General features: G+C 51.2%; 1 protein-coding gene across 7 annotated transcripts; it reads right to left on the bottom strand.

Annotated features, from left to right (window-relative positions):
* Positions 1-128: 128 nt before the first annotated feature.
* DPP9 (dipeptidyl peptidase 9) lies at positions 129-20,061 on the bottom strand. 7 transcript variants are annotated; one of them, XM_068996955.1, is made up of 22 exons: positions 20,006-20,061; positions 18,082-18,169; positions 15,554-15,656; positions 15,403-15,457; positions 12,685-12,797; positions 11,807-11,980; positions 11,042-11,210; positions 10,758-10,871; positions 10,353-10,481; positions 9,796-9,857; positions 9,175-9,275; positions 7,623-7,800; positions 7,270-7,435; positions 7,098-7,177; positions 5,142-5,294; positions 4,842-4,977; positions 3,914-4,059; positions 3,246-3,392; positions 2,943-3,095; positions 2,248-2,390; positions 1,839-1,950; positions 129-1,420 (listed from the first exon to the last, which is right to left on the bottom strand). In XM_068996955.1, exons 2-22 carry the CDS (start codon positions 18,135-18,137, stop codon positions 1,328-1,330), a joined length of 2,583 nt encoding a protein of 860 aa, XP_068853056.1. In that variant the 5' UTR covers positions 18,138-18,169; positions 20,006-20,061; the 3' UTR covers positions 129-1,327. The 7 variants fall into 7 exon arrangements, with proteins under 7 accessions (XP_068853056.1, XP_068853049.1, XP_068853050.1 ...); XM_068996948.1 differs by having other exon boundaries at positions 15,403-15,656; XM_068996949.1 differs by lacking the exon at positions 20,006-20,061 and adding an exon at positions 18,855-19,070 and having other exon boundaries at positions 15,403-15,656.
* Between the last annotated feature and the right edge of the window lie 62 nt (positions 20,062-20,123).

Genomic DNA, 20,123 nt, shown 5'->3' with positions numbered 1-20,123 from the left:
AACATCAGGGATTTAATATTCTCTCCACTGCTCGGCACAGAAAGAACAGAGCACTTGGCTTTCAGCAGAGCTGCTCTGGCTGTGGCAGCAGCTGCCGCTTCCTCCCGCCCCCCAAAGCAGCCACCACATCTCTTTCCAATATTTTAATGAGTCGCTACATCTTACACTCATAATTATAAAAGAATAAGAATCCATAAAAATATTTTCTTTTCATAATACGCACTTAAAATACTCCAGGGCAAGTCAACGTGGTTCATTTGGGTGGGTTTTGTTTGTGTTTTCGTTTTGCCCCTGGCAGAACCCTTGGCTTGAGGGGGGCATGTGCTCCCCTGAGGTGTGATTGCTCAATCCCCCCTCCCCAGAACTGCAGTTCCTGTTGCCCAGGTAAATAAAAACCAGGAGAGACGGGCAAGGGGACCAGTCACTGACCCGCAGAGAACTGAAGCACAGCCAATTTCAGTGCACATCGGAAAGCTGGGGGAAGGAGAGGGGGGTTGGGAGGCGGCACAGAGAACGGAGGGAGGGAGGATTTGCATAAATATCATCCATCTTGTGTTGCAAAAACCCAAATGCTGCTGTGTGCGCTGGAGAGAGGCTCTGGCTGTAGCCAGTTGCCAGTGCTACCTGTTGGCACAACTCTGTGTGAGAGCGGCCATGAGAGGAAGGATCAGAGGACGCTGTTACTGGCCCCGGCCACTTCCTCCATCTGCTCTGCAAATTTAAACTGGAAAATATATATATATAAAAAAAAAAGACTAGTGTTGCATGCTTCTGTAGAGCTCTCTTCCCTTCCCAGGGCTCCAGTGTGGCAGCAGGGCCAGGACACAGACCAGCTCCCCAGGTGAGCAGTAGGTAGTTGTCTCTTCCCTCCCACTCCTGGCTTAAGGCAGCTTCTGATTCGGCTCTTCCGTTTCCAACACAGGCACTGAGTTCTTGCAGGTAAGAGTTTGGGAACTGCACAGGTGCAGTGGAAGGGGAAAAGGATTGGGGAGAGAGAGATGGACACAAACCTCAGCCTCGGGACATAGACCACTGTCCATTGATTCCCAGGAGAGAGGGAGTAGCAGCAAAAAAAGCATTGAACAGCCAGGCTGGAGGAGAGGAGGAGGACGAGCAGCTGAGCAGGGGCAGACCTCCAGCTTGGAAAGTGAGAGAAGGTGGCACTGTCCAAAGGGAAGGTGCCCTCCAGCTTTTCCCCCTGGCCTGGGGGGACCCCCAGCCCGACGTGGGCACTCAGCCCCTTGTGCTCTGGGTTGGACGCTGCTGGGGAACGGGAGGGCACGGGGCAGGTGAGCTGTCAGTGTCCAGTTTGCAGAGGCTCGTGCTCTCAGAGGTATTCTTGTAGAAAGTGCAGCAGCGTGATTTCGTAGTGCTCTCCTGACTCAGGGCACCGAATACTGTGTCTCTCGTTGGGGTAGATCTGTGCCGGGGCAGACACGCGGCATCGGTCACTCAGCAGGGACAGACCTCCCTCCCCTCAGCCCTGTTCCCTCCATCCAGTCTCCATGTGGACAAAGAGGGTGCCAGGGAAGGTCTGGAGCACAACCCCTCCCTTACTGCAGCCACCTCTGCCAAGTGGGACAGAGCAGCTCGTGGAGAAGGAAAGTTCCAGGCCCCAGGGCAGCAGCCCTGCCTGCACATGCCACGTCTGCCAGCCATGGAACAGCCACAGTGCCACCTCCCGGCCTCCTGTCCGAGTCCAGCGAGGTGTTCACTGTCACCAGCATCATGACAGGATGTGGGACATCTGCCTCCATCTCCTCCCGTCCCCAGAACACACAGCAGAGAGCTTTCTCTAGATTTATGGGACCTTCCCACCCCACTCCCGTCCCTCCTACCTGCAGCTGGTAAGGTTTTCCAGCCCGGATTAGCTGCGATACCAGGAAGTTGGTGTGAAAAAAGTGCACATTTTCATCCAAAAAGCCATGGAGGATCAGCAAACGATTTGGCCTGGACATGGGGTGGAGATAAGGAGAGAAACAGGATGAGAAACCAGATGGAAAACACGACGAGATAACAGATAAAAGCTCTGCAGAGGGTCTGAGCAAAGAGCTGGACAAGCCAAACCCAAGCAAGAGCAGTGCCAGGCCATGGCCGTGGGCCTCGAGCCCTCCCTGGCAGAGGAGCTGGGGGTGCCGTGGCCCAGCTGCTGCCGAGTTAAAGTGGACCAGAACCCCTGCATTCCTTTGGGATGGAGCAGAGGTGGCACTGAGCAGGAGCAGGAGCAGCTCTGGGGCAGGTACTCACTCGTTGGGAAGCTTTTCCACGTGCAGTGCCACCGAGCCAGCCTCGTAGCCCTGCTGGTTGTTCTCGGGGACGTCCATGTAGCGCTCGGTGTAGCCGGTGTCGTAGGCCATCCACACGGTGACAGGGGCACCTGCTATAGCGATCTGTCAAACAGAGGGGTGGCACCACACAGCCTCCATTACTGCCTGCTCAACAGCACAAGTGTTCCCTGTTTCCCAGGAGAGGCAGGAAGAAGCAGGCTCTGGGCTGTTCTGACACCCAGATCAGGATTCCCCCTCAGCAATCCCACACACAATCCAGATTCCTCCTCCTGCTGTTCCTCTTGTGGTCACAATGGGGCAAATTCCTGCACATCAGCACTAAAGGCCTCCCCTTTGCAAGGAGGATTTGTGAACGATCCAAAAACTCTGCTGGGACTTGGAGGCTGGGAATAGCACATCAACATCTCCCTGTATGACAGACCCAGCCCTCCACTGGGAAGCAGCCCGTCCCAGAGCCATCCTCCTCCAGCCCCAGCCAGGGATGAGCTGCAGCAGGACACAGGACTGGAGCCAGGAGCTCCAGGCAGGCAGGACAGGGGGACATTTCCACCTGTCCACCACAAACAAGCCAAAATGCCAACTCCAGCTGCCAAGAGGGACAGAAGCTGCGAGAGCCAAGTGTCCTGAAGGTGCCAGTCCCACGTGCAGGCTCACCTTGAAGACGTTGGGTTTACAGATGAGCCCCATGAGGGACAGAAAGCCCCCGTAGGACCAGCCGTGGATGGCGACCCGGCTCAAGTCGATGAACCCGTATTTTTCTGCTACATAATGTAAACCTTCCACCTGGTCCTCTATCTCCACCTGACCCTGAAAGGCAACAAGGAGGCTCATGTTAGTGGACTTGGTAAATTTAGAAACTTGAGGCAGGAATGGGCAATGGTGACACAGGAAACGAGCAGCCACCACCCTTAGGGAGGACAAATGACCAGAGATTCCCCAGCACAAGGAGGACGTTACCATTTGGTTTTTCAGGGCCCCTTCAAATTTGAGGCCTCGCTGGCACGATCCCCTTCCATCAATCACCACCACAGCGTAGCCCAGGGATGCCAACGTGTTCAGCCGCAGGTACTTGATGCCTTTGAAGGAGTTGTTCACCAGCTGCACCTGCACAAGGAGGGAGGAAGAGTTTCAGAGCTGAGCAGCTGCCTTCCAGTGCCTTCCTGTGTCAGTGGAGGATCCTGAGCTGGACAGCAGCCACTCATTGAGCTACCAGAGCCATGGAAATCAAACCACATGCTGGAAAAGTCATCTGAGGTTTGAAGCAGAGGTCAAACAGAGGGACAAACTAAAAGAGTAGGTTTAGATTAGATATTAGGAGGAAGTTTTTTGCTGTAATGGTGGCAAGGCCCTGGCACAGGTTGCCCAGAGAAGCTGGGGCTGCCCCATCCCTGGAGGTATTCAAGGCCAGGCTGGATCTCTGAGCAACCTGGGATAGTGGAAGGTGTCCCTGCTCATGGAAGGGGTGGAACTGGATGGGCTTTAAGGTCACTCCAACCCAAACCATTCCATGATTCCATGACAGTGTTCACTGCTACCCAAAGTGCAAGTCCTGATGCATGACTGACAGAGCTGTGCCCTGGGCAGCAGCCCCAGCCCGGACCCCAGCAGTTCACCTGGGTTATTACCTGAGGGCCTCCATACACAAAGAGCACCGTGGGATGCTTCTTGCCAGGCTGGACATCGTGAGGTTTGTAGACCATTCCGTAGAGCTCCACGTCCGACTGGGTGTGGAAGTGGAAGATCTCCGGGGGGACGTAGTCTGGGGGACAGCCTGCAGCAGGAGGGTCACACACAGCACTGAGGGACTGAGCAGGCTCTGCCTCCCACCCCCTGAACCAGCTCCTCTGTCCAAACCTGACCCTGGTCAGGGCTCCTTCAACACCACACCACACCAAGGCTTAGCAAAGCCTCTCCCTGCCTGCACAGGGAAGGGATTCCATAGGAAAACCTCACCAGCTGGGAGTTCTCCAACAAGGCACATGTGCCACAACAGCAGCGTGGGAGAGAGTAAGAAGAGGGATGGCAGAAAGTGTTTGCAGTAGGGATTCAGCTGCTGTGAGCTGTACCTAAACCTTTAAAACCTGCAGTGGAGAACGGAGCAGCCACTGCATCCCAGGGACTCATTCCTTCCCTCTTCAGACAAACCACGAATAAAAATTCACCTGGAAGTGTTCAAGGCCAGGTTGGACGGGGCTTGGTGCACCTGCCCCAGGAAGATGTCCCTGCCCATGGCAGGGCATGAGAACAAGATGAACTTCAACGTCCCTTCTCACCCAAACCATCTGGTGACTCCATGCTAAAACCACATCCTTGTGAGTGTGTAGACTCTGTACAGCCCTGAGCACGATTTTTGCTCAATGTGTGAACCACCTTAAAAGCCCAGAGAGCATTTCCTGGGCGAGCTGACCATGAGAATTTATCTCCCCCACAAGATAACACAATTCATCTTCCCTCAGAGCGAAGGTACTCAGACCACTTCCCCCCATCACTCTTGGCTACTGCTGGGAGAGTTACCACTGAAAGGCCCCACTGGCAACACTCCCCAGGACTTACTGGCTGCCTCCATCATGCTGGCCCAAAACTTGGGCTGCTTGTGGAGTGGGTCATCATCGGGGCCGCTGAGCTTGTAGATGTGCACACAGGGAGGAGTGCTCACACTGCTGTAGTGGCTGATGAACATGTCAAAGTTCTGGCAGGGGAGACAGGAGAGTTAGGGAACGAGATCCTGCATTTCCCACAGAAAAGCTCCCACACCTCAAGCAGCACTCAGGACTCGTTACTGGCCACGAGTCATTGCCACTCGCAGTTAGGATCCCTGTCAGTCAGGAGATGGGAATCCAAGAAACAACAAACCTGGCTCATGGAGCAGCTGTGGGAGAAGCCTGGAGTGGTGAGTCGCATGATCTCCCCTGGAGCCTCGTAGCTGACCACGTAGAGGTGGTGCTCCAGCGGGGTGTCCTTTGTGCCTTGGAAATACACCAGCTTGGTGGCCTCATTGACCCAGATCTGTGCCGGGAGAGAGGGCTCAGGGACAGACAGGGACAAGCTCTGCCCCTCTGCCAGCCCAACATGTCTGTCCCTGGGCAGAGCCAGCTCAGAACACATGCAGACCATGATGGGGCTGCTCAGGGCAGGGGGTTGAGGGGCCAGAGAACACACACAGCACTTGGAGAACTGCAGACAACACAATGCAGCGACAAAGAACAGTCCCTCAGCCTTTTTATTAAAGACTCAAAGCATTTGCTTATTAATGGGCATAAAAAGTTGGGCTTTGCTCCCTGCAGGCTAAGAGGAAGCCATCCTCTTAACAAGGAAGATTCTGTGCTTATATGGCATCTTACAGAACCATGGAATCATTGGAAAATCCCTCCAAAATCAACCATTAACCCAGCAGCACTGTGCTCACCACTAACCCATGTCCCCATGTGCCACATCCACACCCTTCTGAACACTTCCAGGGGTGGTGACTCCTCCCCACTGCCCTGGCCAGCCTGTCCCAGTTCCTGACCACCCTTCCAGTGAAGCCATTTCCCCCTTCTCCAACCTAACCCCCCCCGGTGCAACGTGAGGCTGTTTCCTCTGCTCCTGTCCCTTGTTTCTGACCCTCACCTGGCCACAGCCAAAGCATGGCTGGGTTAGAGGGTACAGGTACCTTTTTTCCAGCCACCATGGCAATGAATTCCCATTTGTGGGAGGACCAGTCTAACACTCTCACCACCAAACTTTAAGACACATTAAAATAGGTTTTTTTACTGTCCAGATAAAGCTGTTTCTAAAAACCACAGAGTCAGGCAGGAACAGAGGCGACAGCTTTTAAATCCTGCATTGATCTAGCGACAGTAACTGAACTGTTTTTCCACCTTACAGTTTCCAAATGCTATTTCTGGCTAACCCACAGTTTGAAGACCCCTGTGAACAGCAAAGGGAAAAACATATCTAACCCAATTGGCCAGGAAAACCAGGCAGAGCCCTGTGGAGCAACAAATGCATCAAAATAATTGCTGCTAACACAATTTTAGCCATAACACATGCAGGGAAGAGCTGTGGCCAAAATCAACAGCATGTACAGTGAGAATCCACATGGGGAGGGACAGCAGGTTAATTGCAGATTGAGGAAAAGCAGCAGAAACCAAAAGCTTGGAGCTGTTGTTCTTTTAAAAAGCGAGAAGTGAAAATCCAGATTAATTGGAAATGAACAGACAAGGTCTTTATTTTGACAGAAATCACCTGGGAGTGTTAAAGATCAGACTCAGAGTTAATTCCTGAAGCAAAAATGAAACTAGGTTTCTACAAGATTAATAAAAATTCATTTCTGGCTGTTCTGCAAGCGACAACAGATACAGCTTTTCCATATTCTAAATTGCTTTATATTCCCCAGCTGCCTTCTTCCTAAAGGCTCTGCTGAGGGATCAGCTGGAGACCAAGAGTTCACTCCGAGTGCCAGGACACATTTCCACATTGCAAGAACTCATTGGAGTTAAAATGCCTCAGCAAAGGCAGCAGTCCCCAGCTTCTCCACAAAATGGTTCTTTGTTGCTCTTAAACCTCAGACTTGTGTCCTTTTTTATAGCCTGACCCACTCCTGGGATTTACCGAAGGAGCAATCCGAAGTCTGATTAAGAAGGCAATCAGATCCATGTGCACTGGCCTACAGCACTTCTGGGGAAAGCACAGGCAGCAATAAAAACAGCAACAAAATGAAACTTAAGCAGTTCTAGCAGGTCCCAGGCGTAAGGGAGGACTCAGGCCAGGACTGAGGGCAGACAATGCAGAGCTGAGACACTGCAAGAGAATAAAAATAACCCCTACCTTGGATCCGTGCCTCGCCAGCACCTCCCATTCCCCACCAGTCAGGGCAATCTCCTCCTTGATGGGACATTTGAAATCATCTGCAAGAAAAACCATGAGAATAAATGACTGCCCTCCCCAAAGGACAACACAGGCCAACGAGAGGGGGAGCTCCCAGGGCTGCAGCCCTTACCCTCACTGTGGACACAGGGCTGCACCCAGTCGTGGCTGCCTGGCTTCAGGATTGCTGTCACCCTGTACAGGTGACAGAACCCCGTTTTGCACTCGTTGGCTCGGATAAAGCAGAGCTCTTCCTCCTCCCCCTCCGGCTGGATGAAAGGATAGAAGATGTCATGAACCTGTCACACAAGATGAGAAACCTGTGAGTGATTTGTTTTGTCAAACCCCTGATTTAACACCAAATTTGGGGCTACTGAGTAGCAAAGCTGCTGGAGCAAGGACTAAACTGGACACCCATCAACATGAGAATGGTTAACTGAGGGGAGGAAGGGGCAGTCTGTGTTCTCCCAGCCCTGAGCCTCTTACATTTATCCACACATCAGTGGTTTCTTCATAGATCACAAATGGCTGGACATTTTCTGGCACAGTTTTGGCAAATTCAGCACGCTGCTCCTCATTTTCTGGGACTGGAATAAAGAGTGCTGGAGGCAAAAGGACTAGCTGGAGCCGCTGCTGAGGTCTGTCTAGGAACATAGCCCAGGCACTGGGGAAAGAAGTCGGAGGTGAATGTCAGTACCACAGAACAGAGGTTCCTTTCCAACACCCAGAACATGCATCCCTTTCTTCCCCCCGCTGGCAGAAAGGATTTGGGCATCTGAATGCAAAGCTTTTCTCATCACTGCTGCTTTCTAATCCCCTGGAAGCTGTGCCAACACACACGTACTGCCAGACAGCTCTGGTATTTCACAGGGGTATCGCTCAGACGAGATGTCTGACAGATTTGCCAGCGCCTGTTCCAAGGGAGCACTGCTAACAGAGCCCTGTCTCCAGAATGGAACTCCTCCTTGGACACCCCTCCATCAGGAAGCAAAACTGTTTATGCTCCAGCTCTCCTCCAGCTCAAGTGATCACCCTCCAAGAGCTCTGTCTGCAGCCTCCTCCTCGCGCTCTGACAGAGAGGCATAGACCCAACACGAGTGCCAGGGGAAGGAGTCGCTTCAGTCCCAGCCCTGCTTCTCTCCAAGGAGAGTCCCTGGAAGTGGTGCTGCACTGCAGGCTCTCAGCATGACAGATGGCAAAGCACGGCCACCCCAAGGCCTGCGAGTGCATCCAGGGAAGCTTCATCATGAAAGACAGGTTTGAAAAGAGCCAGCTCTCCCCCAGCGCCGCAGGATTGCAGGAACTGAGGTATTCAGCACATTTAGATAAGCTCTGGTGCAGAACATCACAATCACCTCCAGGATTACCTGCTGGAAAGCTCTCTAAATTTCCTTTCCAGAGCAGAAAATTAATGACGAGTTACAGAATGCCACCTTCAAAGACAGCCAAGTCACCCTTACTTGATCTGCACACACACCAGTTAAGCCAAGCAAGCTTGGGAGGGGGAAAAATTAAGAACTTTAAAATTTCAATCGGATTGGGGTGAATTCTGTAACTCTTCAGGCAAGACTGTGTATCCCATTTGGAGCCATGGCCAGCCCCAGAGCAATCCTTCCCCTCGGACACGCGGCATGGAGGACGTGGCACCACAGATCCTGCCCCTGTCCTGTGATTCAGGCTTTGATCACTAACTGTGCCAACGAACAAAGACAAAACTGCCTACAGAACACCCCCATTTTCAGCAGGAAGCACACTGCACCTGTGTTAAACACCTTCAGCTCCAAAGAATTCCCCAGGACTGCCCACTTAATGTATCAATGTCATTTAACTCTGTGGTTGGGACAAACCCACAGCCTGTCACTCTGCTCTGCTTCACTCCTACTTTTAGGATGCTACAGCACTGAGGAAGCCAAATATTCATGTGCCAGTTTTGGCACTCAGGGCTTTAAAACAGGTCATGAACACAACACAAGCATATGGAGGGTCTGCAGCCAGAGGAGCCCTTGGGAAATTTATTTTGGGAGGAAAATGGACTCACTATTTGCCATCCCGGGTCCATCCAGCACGGGCAATGTACTCCACAGTGGGAAACAAGGCAGCAAAGGGTTGCACCAGCTCTTTGTCCTGAGCACACACAATCTGCAACAAAACCAAGGTCTGACATCAAATCAGAGCACCAGAGCTCCTCACCTCCTCCCAGGGAAGCTCAGGGAGATGGGACAACAAGGAAGTTTAGCTACTGGCATCAGTAAGGGTCAGGCCAGGAGAAGCAAGCCTTGCTACAAAGAGCAGGAAGAGAAGGGAAAAACAGGCTTCAAAGCAAAATGATTTTGGCATTCAGCCACGGGAAAGGACACAGGCAGGGACTGAAGCCCCAGATTAGACCTGGCTCCAGCCCTCCTGTCTCTGCCATGGTGTACCAGGCTAACCCCACTTCCCCCTTCCCTCCACATTCCCAGCTGAATCTCCACCAGAATGATTCTTTTCAGCATTTTCAAGTCTTTCTGTTTCTTGGATAAACACATTAGAGAACCAGGTATTACAAGAGAATAAAAAAACCCAGACTAACACTATTTAGGATTTCTTTGTGACCTTGTTTTAATTCTCGGGAGCTTCAAAAACCCTCCTGTGCAATGTCCCCTTCTGAGTTATCACTTACCTTACCCTTGCTGTCTGTTTTAAATTCTGCCAGTTTTAATGTAATCTTGGGGTTTTTGCTGCCTGCAGAGAAGAATTGAAAAAGCACCAAGACAATCAAGTTGAACATTCTGTGGTTACACAAAATACAGCTTCTAAAGGAGAACTGCCCCTGGTCCTACTGAAATGGCTCAGTGTGAATTTAAAAATATCAAATATGTATGTGAGCAAACACCAGAGTCATTCTGGGAATGGGAACAGTTTGCTTTGCCTTCCCTAGTTGGCTGTGCATGTTCCCAGGGGGAGAGGCAAGATGGGATTCAGAATGTACTCCACAATATACCACCGGATATATTCCACTTCCTCAGCAATCCTTTCATTTAGGACTGGGATTTAAAGTTCAGCCTTTCTTGCAGCACATTTTGGGATCGGAGAGTCAATTAGGTCTCAACATTTACAGCCAGTTTCTACATCCTAGTAAGTGCCCAGATTAATGATGCAAAGTTCACAGCCCCAATTCCACTGCTGATTCCAGCCAGAGCCCAGAGCTGCCTCAGCAGCCCCACGTGTTTCACTCACCTGTCCTGGGGTACCGATAGGAATCTGTTTTTCTCTCCTCTAAGGCAGGTGAAGGAACATGAATTATCTCCACCTCTGACTCATCCACTTCCTCATACAAGATCCGCAGTGTTTTCAAATCCTCTGAACCTGGGACAGAGAGCAGGAACGTTTGCAACAGCATTTCTTGCTGTTCCTGGACTGCCTGGAGCACTGGTGCAGAGGGAACACCTGTACAGCCCCAGCTCTTAGTGACCACCTGCAAACACTCCACAATTATAATCCCCTCAGTGCTTTGTTCTTTCAGGTGATCTCCCCAGAAACAGCCCAAACCCAGGCCAAAGGAAAATCATGCTCAGAGTGCCATTCCTAGCAGGAAGGCAGCAGTCACAGCACCAGGATTTGATGAGCAGAACAGTGACTGACCTTCTGTGGAAGCTGTGGGACACCACCAATAGCCCGTGAACCGATCAAACTCCTCCTGAATGACAAAAGTGGCTACACCAGCAGACTTGGGGTCATCCAGAACATTGGATAAGCCTGCAGAGGAACAAAGATGAGACAGCATTTGCATTTTGCATTTCCATCTCCTTGGAAAATGCTGACCCAAAAGACAAAGGCACTTGTAAGAAATAAGCCAGCAGTGTGGGTGTTGCAGGCCAGATTCCTCAGCAGGAATTCCCTTCTGGAGCTGGAAGAAGCCCCGCTACCTTTATGGCAGTACGTCATCCGCCTCTCCTCGCCCGTCTCGATGTTTGCCACCCACAGGTCGTTGTTGTTAATGAAGGAGAAGAAGGCTGGGTCAGCAGGGCAGATTTTGGGATCCATCCGTGGCCCCGTGCACTGAGTCTTGATCTCCAGAGGCTTCATTGGAGACACCTATGGCAAGAGACACACACGGAGCTGGGTGCCACATCAGCTCCCAGCTCTGCAGGGAAAAAGCCTAAATCAGAGATACAGCACAGCCCACGGGATGATGGCAAATGTGGCCCTGACAGGACACGAGAGAAACCACCATAACCAAACAGATGAAGATGTAGAAGATGTGGACCTGCTAGAGCAGGTTCAGAGGAGCCATGGAGATGCTCTAAGGGCTGGAGCCTCTCTGCCCTGCAGTCAGGCTGGGAGAGCTGGGGGTGTTCACCAGAGAAGAGAAGGATCTGAGGAGACCTTAGAGCCCTTCCCAGGGCCTAAAGGGGCTCCAGGAGAACCTCCTGTGAGGGTGGGGAGGTGAGTTAGTGTGAGCACAGGGTGCTCAGAGAAGGTGTGGCTGGAAGTGCCCAAGGCCAGGTTGGATGGGGCTTGGAGTAACCTGGGACAGTGGGAGGTGTCCCTGCCCACGGCAGGGGGTGGGACTGGATGGGCTTTAAGGTCCCTTCCAACTCCATCCAGCCTGGGATTCCATGTGCAGCCATCTCCACTCCAAACCATCAAGCCCCTTTGAGGTGATATTCACCAAGTCCCGCCAGACTCACCATGAACCCATTCTTGCCCCCATCTCGACAATGGAAGAGGCTGTTGCTGGCCTGGAAGAGGAACAGGCCGCTCTCACTGTGGAAATCGTAAGATGTTATCCCAAAGACACCCAGTCTCTTGCGCTCCCTCAAGAGCTCCTCCTCTCTGGAATACATCCCATGGTGAGGGGTTGCCTAGAATTGAAGGAAAGGAATATCTGAAAGGATCTGCAAGGAGAGGAATGGTCACAGGAGTGCTCTGAGCCTGTCACAACACCCCAGCTCAAACAGGCAGCAGTGCCAGGGTCCCCAGTTCCTGTGCTCCAGGCTACAGCTGTGGGGTCCAGGAGGCCTAAACCCACCACACCCCCCAAACTTCCCTCTGCAGGAGGGCTGAGCTGTGAATCTCTCAGTTCTGCAGTTGGCACTTCAGCACGAACTGAGAACAGCTGCACTTGCTCTGCTTATGCAAATAGATGTAACCAATTAACTTAATGACGTTATCTGCAGCCTTCACAAACAGTTTCCATGTCAGACACTGCAAACAAAAGTTCTTCCGGGATCTTGAATTACCCTGGAGAGAACTCGCAGCCCAAATGGGGTCAAGACAGAAATTCTGTTCCACCAGGAACTTTTTAAGTAGGGGAGAAAAGCCCAACACCCTCCAATGCTGTCAGTGACAAAGGACATGAAGGTACTGAAACCAGGGAGGGGAAAATTCCCTCCTGTTCTGGTTCAGTCACAGCAGTGTAAGGCAAAAGCAGCAATTTAAACTCAACTTTCCTAACTTTTTAAAAGCAGGAAAGATGACAGACACCATGCAGATGTCCCCACCACAGCAGCCCCACAGCATCACCCAGTTTCCCCAAGCACTGGCAACCCAGACTCTTCCCACTCACCTGAAAGTGATCCAGCATCTGTTTCCAGGACAAGAGCAGCAAGGCCTCCTTCCGTACCTTTTTGGGAATCTCTGAGTAAAGAAGGGAATTCTCTCTGCTACCATATGGCATTCCTATTAGGACAAAAGCATCACCCTACTTAAGATGAGTTAGCCAGGAGGCCCACAAGTAAATTCAAACAGGAGTCTGGAAACAGAGGGGCTGGGGCTACCACATTTACCCACATTCCTTCCCAAGCAGCTCCCAGATCAACCCCAGAATAATATCTAAAGCACTTTAATATTCATTTGTTTGGAACTTTCCCTAAGCAAGATTTAACACTAACTCACCTCTCCAGAACGTATTAGGTCCAACTTTCCCCTCTGTGCCTGTCCTCCACGCCCCAGATCCACTCTAAAAGCACCACTCCCTGAATGGGTGACTCAACATTACTCTCCACACTTCTCATCCAGAAATTTGCTACAAGGACCTCATTCAGGCCAAGGCAGCAGCTTGCAAGGGGGGAAGGAAAAGCTTGGAAGCTCCAGAGAGCCCATTCAAATGTGAAACAGTATCCTACAGAGTCAAAAGACCTTGTCATTTTACATAAGCCTTTGACTGTGGTTATCAAATAAGCTCCTGGCCTTCATCCAACTTCCAAAACAACCATCAAATATCCTGACACGTGATTTTGACAGTTTCCACAAAAACAAAGACCATGAACTTGCCCTCTACTTATGCTATAGAGACTCCCTGGATCAGAAATTCACACAGGGATCTGTGCCCTGATACTGCCTACTCTGCACATGTTCTGGGCAGAACAGAGAGATTTCTGAGCTGGCTGACCCAGCAGTACAGTTACTTCAAATTAAAACTGAAATATTAATAAGTGCTCGGTAAGCAGAGTGATATGTGAGGATCTAATCCTCAGAGATACAGGAACACCAAAGTGCTGAGCATGTGGTGTTTAACATAAGCAGCATCTGCTACGATACAACATAAAACTCTGTGGGGATGGCCCAGGAATGATTGAAGATGGCCAAACAGGAAAAACTGCAGAGAGGAACAAATGACTCTGGACACAGATATCTGACACCCAGGCAACTGTGACCTGGACTTCCCTTCCCCTTATGTTAGAACTTTCTCCAGTGACCTCAGGCTGACTAGAATCAATTGGCATTTACAAGGAAAAGAGTGCCTTCCTCCCCAAAAGACAGTTTACTTTGCTTGCAAGTGAAGTATTCAACTCTACGGCAAAGTTCATCAGGAGTCTCCATCTACTCAGTTTAATTTAAACACTTTAAAATGTTATTTAGTGCTGGGGCAGTAACAGCAAACTGAGTTAAAGACTTGTGAACTTACAGGTTGCCCAGAGAAGATGTGGCTGCCCCATCCCTGGGAGTGTCCATTATTATGGCAAAAAAAATCAGCATTTAAATCAGCATTTACCCTTTATTGGGGACATATGAGAAGAGGTACTCTGGGATTACCTGGCTGATACTGATCTTAACTGAGCTCTAAGCCCTGTACAATTCCTTAAGGAAAGAAACACTGAAAAGGCACTTGTGTATCCTCAGTTCCTGGTTCTGGCTCCTGGAACAGTCACACCCTGGCAGAACACCAACCACCCAGTAGCTGGTTTGGTTGCCATTTCATACAACAGAACATTAAAAAAATTTAAAATTAGCCACTTAGTTCTTTAATCATCTAGATCAAAACCAGTATCAAAGTGAACTGGAAATACATTCAGCTTTAAATCAACCCTCACTGCTCAGACTTGACAAGAAAAATATGCCAGCTCTGGTTACTGCCCTTCAGAGCAGCACTTGTGTCCCAAGAATTTATGAGAACTACACAAATCAAGTCACTGGCACACAGGAGCTGCTTAATGACAAAACAAATTAGTCCCTCAAATCCAGCATCCTACAGTGACCTACACTCAAAACCTGGAAAAAGAAGGAAGAACAGCAAGGTCACTTCAGGGCAGCAGTCACTGCACAGAGTTGCACATCATGCAATTTTTACTGGCCCAGTAACGATCAGCTCATGCCCCAAAGCACAACAAACTCTTTATAGTCTATAAAGCTTCCCATGCTACCAGCCACAAAATTATCCAGTTACTAAAATCCAACAACTCTGTCACTAATTACATTGTGGCTCCAACTGTTACGAGGCACCTCTACAACACGGAATTCTGCTTTCAGTCCCACTGAAGGAAAGGGATATTTCCCTGCAAATGCCAGGAACAGCTCATTCCCACCTCAATTTTCATCCCTGCTCTTGAAAGCAATCCTACCTTCACGACACTTAATAAAGCAGGAGACACCACCATCCTGCCATTAATATGTTGCAACATATAATTACACATTACTCCCAGCAAATTTCTTGGAAAGTCAGTCTGGTTACTGAAGCAAGTAAATCCCATTTCTCCCAAGCTACAGAGGCACAAGATAGCCCTGAGTGTGAGGAACATCCCTTCTACTTCCCCATCCCGTGTGACAAGGGGCACAGAAGTGCTGGGTGGCCAACACTTCCCCTTGCCACAGCGGAAGCCCTGTGTGCGAAGCGTGTCTGGGACTGGCGAGTCCCGGGCTTTGTGGAAGATCCTGCAAGCCTTGAGCCACATTACCCAATCTCAGTTGCCCCATCCCATAAAGGGAGATCCCTCCCACGCCTTCCCTTGCCTGCTGGGTTTGGAAGAGCCCCATGCTTCCCCCGGATGCTGGCACGGAGGCTTACCCAGGTAATAGAGGCGGTGAGAGTGCGGGCTGGACTCCTCTGTTTTCCGGACAAACTGGAAATCATGGGGAGCTTTGTTCACTATCATGCCCGAGTACTTCCTGCTGCTGTGAATAATGTCACGCAGCCCATCCCAAGAATGCTTTTGCACCTGGAATTGGGAAGGCACATCCTCCATCTCAACCACTTCGGAGCTGTCCGAGAGCGTGTCCACTGCAGTCATCCTCGCTTCCCCTTCAGAACTGGGCAAAAAACTGAGGGAGGAGTAGAGGGAGAGAATTAAGCCTTAAAATCAAGCAGGCGCTCCTTAAACTACAGATCCTAGGATTCTCTGCACTCAAGGATTACATTTTAAACATATTGAATCCTGTAAATGAAGATATTGACCTCAGAAAACTCCCTCTCCCAGGACTGGCTCTAGGAATAAGCTGTTAAAGGAAGCACAAGCAGCAGATTCTCGTGCAGACAACAAGCAGATTGACTCAAAGGAAAACCACTCCAGGAATTTGGATGGATATGTCATCAAAGCTATGACCTATCATAAAGGCACATAAACTCCTGCCCCGTGAGACCACAGAAGAGGAATCCCCTTCCCATCCCAAAGGAAAATTGCTTGGGGGAGAGAGGTTCAAACCCAAGCACAGCAACTCACCTGAGGAGATACTGAGGCCAGGAATGAAGTAAGAGAGATGGGAAAACAGGAAGGAAAAGTGCAGCTGCTTAGCTAAGAGAGAGCAGGCAGCAGGACCAGACCCTGGCTGTACCCTGAGAAACGCAGCACACATTCCTCAGAGATTTCCAAGCGAGCAGGTGTGGAAGGAGAGGACAAGAACCGCCTCCGCATTAACACAAATGTTAATTTGACGTGAGGTGGACCCACAGACTTGCCTAAGGTCAGTGATGTCATCCACTGCAAAGCAGGAATGAGCTGAGGACTAGGGAAACCAGTTTCTGACACCCCACTTGAGAAGCAGGATGTCCCTCCAAGAGGATATTTGAGTGGTTTTGGAGGTACCTGAAAGAATGTTACAGAGAATTTCAGAAGAACTTCAGTTTACTGGACAAAATTAGCTTGGAGAATTTCGCTCCAAGGAGACAGAATCAGCCTTGTACAAGGGCTGAAAATGTAACATCTCCTCAGACTCCTAAGTTCCTAAATTGTACAAAATGTGCCAATAGTAACACAAGAACAAGCTCCCAAAATAACTCTGTAGGTACTCCTGGTACCTACTGCCCAGCAGTGAATCTACAGCTTGAAAATGGATAAAGAGGAGTATTTTCCAATCAAAGGCAGGCAGGAAGTCCAAGTGAAACCACAAAAGCGAACATGATGGGATGTTCTAAGCCTGTGAGTGTGTCTGTGGCCTCTGCCTGTATCCAGGGTCTCCACTGCAGCAGCTAAAACCACAGCTGAAGGCAGAAGTGTTGCCTGTCAGAAACAAGCGACAGGAAGACCATGAAAATCCATAAACTGAGTGCAATTCTCCCAACCCCATCCCACTGCAGGTCAACTCAGCCCATTAAATACTCTGGCTTTGGCTCACAAAGCCTGGCCCCTTGGGTTACTCTCACCCAGCTGATGAATCCATCTCACTGAGCCAGGCTGGCTCCTCACCAGGGGAAATGTAACCTTTAAAACCAGTCCACAAATGTGATACTGGTACCTGTCCCCAGCTGAACTGGAGCCTGGAGCCCCTTCCATGTACTGCCATGACTTTATCATGTGAACAGCACAGCTCTAAGCTTCGTACTGTTCTCATCCTGGTGATTTGGACTCTAGAATGGAGCGGGGAAGCGGGACAAGCAAAGCAGCCACCACACAAAGTGAGGTGAGAGTGCTGGGAATTGCCACTGGCACAGCTGGAGCCTGGTGGAATCTCACAAAATCACAGAATGGTTTGAACTGGAAGTGACCTTAAAAATCATCTAATTCCAAACCCCTGCCATGGGCAGAGATACTTCCCACTAGAAGGGAAAAAAACCCCTAAAACCTAGGTCCTGGCATGACACAGAGTAAAAAGAAACTCAGATTTCTGCCTCTGTCACTACAGCCACCTCTGGAAAAAGACGTAGCCAGTATTTGGCAACAACATGTAGATAAGTAAACAAGTACAAGGAGTAACTTATCTCAGAGTAGATTTTGGGATTACATTACTCAAATGTGAGTTGGATCAAGACACCGGTTATTAACCACCTTAAGACAGGCAGCAATAGCCCGTCCAAGATTTCCATCTTGCTGGGGAAGCCCTGTCCTTTCTGCCCCACGCTGAGGCAGGGACTGAGATGACTCAGAGCTCTTGCAGGAACACTGCTCTCTCTGGAGCTGCCCCTTGGGGGTCTTTTAATGCCATTTGTGCCCTGCCAGGTGAGGTGGGGGAGTTACCAAGCCCTCCTTTGGGGGAAGGTGTTAGTCTGGAGAGGACAACGAGCACAGGTGGGAAATCAGCACCAGGAAAAAAATGTACAGCTCGAAACTGGAAGTGAGTGAAACAAGTTATTGTCCTGAGTCACTTCCTGACTCACAGATCCTGACACAGAGCTCCCCGGGCAGGACTGTACAGCTGGGATTTCTCAGAACCCTCACTTGCTGCAGAGGTGATTGCTGCTCTGTCCCAGCTCCAGAGGTGATTGCTGCTCCGTCCCACAGCACACAGAGGCCCCGGAGGGACCTGGACGTACCTTCTCCAACTTCCCGCAGTCTCGTTTTCCAGACGAACCCTCTTTATCTTCTGCATTAACTACTCAGAGAGCTGGGCAGGACAGGAAACTGGGGAGGAAGAGGGGAGAAAGGAGATTTCATACAAGTGCTGGATAAAAGCATCTTCCATAGGTCACATTTCCAGCTGAGCGGGGAGGAGCAAATAAATCCTTGGGTTTCATTCCTTGGTCCAAATCTGTTCTGTCATCACAGGCTGGATTTGAACAGCCCTGAGAAATCTGAGAGACTTCTTCACCTGAACAATGAGGCTCACTGAACTCTGTGGCGTGCCTCTTTCTTTCCCAGAAAGTTCTTCTTAAAATCCGAGAATCTTGAGTACTGAACCTTTCTGTCACCCCCTTCCCAAAATCTTGAAATTCTTGCAAGTATCAGGTACTAAAAACTGACAAAACAGAGGCCTGGTCCATACACTTAGAGGGAAGAGTCAAACAAAGGACACACCATAAGGAGCCAGCCAGAGGGTCACAGTCCCACCTGGGACATAAAAAACACGTTTATCTTCCAAGCCTGACTGCTGCTTCCCTGTGCCTCAGCCCTGCTGCCACGAGGAACCCCGACTCCCCACACCAATCTGTTCTCCAGGAGCACAGGAAGGTGCTTCACTGTCATCCTCTCTCCCCAAGTACAAAGGTCTTTAGCTCTGAATCACAGACACACTCCAGACCCACCACTGCCTTTTATCAAGGCTCCTGCTCTCCCCAAACAGCCATTTCTCCACCAAAACCGCACTCACAGGGGACCGGGAGACAAAGCATCACAAAGAAACTCCTCAGCTGCAGAGGAGAGCAGAGAGGGAGGAAGCAGCAGCAGCAGCCAGCGATTTCAGGGCAGTTTTTGATGCAGGCATGAAGGGCAGCAGGAGCGATGCTCAGGAATGCTGAGTAACCTGGTCTGATCTCCCAGCTGACCCTGCCTTGAGCAGGGGGTTGGACCAGAGACTTCCCGAGGTCCTGCCAGACCCGGCTGTTCAGTGATTTTAATGATTCTGAGGAACATCTTAACCCTCATTGCACCCAGCCCAGATCACGCATTTCACAGAGGGAAGGAACAGTAAAATCTTGAACCAGGAAAAAAAAAAAAAGAGAAACTGAGCAAAATAGACAAAAGAGATCAGGAACCAGCGTGAATCATTCGGGAAGAGCCAATGGAACACAGGAACACAGTCACCTACAGGAGCCCTTACAACATGTCCCTGTCGTGGCCGGGAGCTTTAAGATCTCCAACAATTAAAGCAACTGAGAGGGGGATGAAGCTGTGGGGATTTCTCCAGAGAGGGATGAGCTCTGGCAAAGGCTGCCAGCAGCCCGTGTCCCTCTGCAGCTCTTGCCGGGAGCTCTGCCCTTGGTGCAGAGAAAAGGCCGGGATTTGGGATAGCAGGAGAGGGGGAATCCCCGGGGACAGAGCATCCTGTGGCCCCCATCTCCCTCACCGCTGCAGGCGGCTCTTTGCCGTGGAGGAAGAGGAGCGAGCAGCCCCTCACCCGCCTGGGCAGAGCAGCGGCTGCTGGGGGGAGACGGGACCCCCTTCCAAGGGCAGGGGATCCCCCCCATCGCCCCATCCATGGGCAGCATGTGGGGGCAATGAACTGCAAACGACCCCCTGAGGGCCAGGCCTGGGGGCGAACCCGGGCGAGCAAACGCCCCCCGGGGCGAGGGGAGGCCGCCCCCACCCCTGGGGGAAAAACAGCCCACGGAGGGGGGCAAACACCTCCCCCCCGGCCCCTCGGGCACCCCCAGCCCGGGGCAGCGGGGATGCGGCCCAGGGAGCGGGCAAACGCTCCCCGCCCGGCCCAGCCGCCCCGCACAGGCGTGGGCCCCACCCAGCCCTACCCGTACCGGGGCGGGACCCCGCTCCCCGCCATCCCCCGCTCCCCTCCTCACTCACCGCGGGGCGCGGCGACCTCCCCGTGCCGGGCGGGGGTGGGGGCGGCTCGCGGGCGGGGGAGGGAGGGGGCGGCGGCGGCTCCGTCAGTGCCGCTCCATGTCCCGGGCGCGGGGCAGCC

This window comes from Aphelocoma coerulescens, chromosome 28 (genome assembly GCF_041296385.1).
Source record: "Aphelocoma coerulescens isolate FSJ_1873_10779 chromosome 28, UR_Acoe_1.0, whole genome shotgun sequence".
Taxonomy (NCBI): domain Eukaryota; kingdom Metazoa; phylum Chordata; class Aves; order Passeriformes; family Corvidae; genus Aphelocoma; species Aphelocoma coerulescens.
The sequence above is the reverse complement of the archived record's forward strand: the minus strand, read 5'-3'. Positions and strand labels throughout refer to the sequence as shown.

Coding starts and splice junctions, on each gene's coding strand:
- DPP9 (XM_068996948.1), bottom strand. CDS start 18,137: ATGCAGAAGATAAAGAGGGTTCGTCTGGAAAACGAGACTGCGGGAAGT. Junction 9,858..10,352: donor CTATCGGTACCCCAGGACAG/GTGAGTGAAACA, acceptor TCTTCTCTGCAG/GCAGCAAAAACCCCAAGATT. Junction 3,096..3,245: donor GGGCCCTGAAAAACCAAATG/GTAACGTCCTCC, acceptor GTTGCCTTTCAG/GGTCAGGTGGAGATAGAGGA.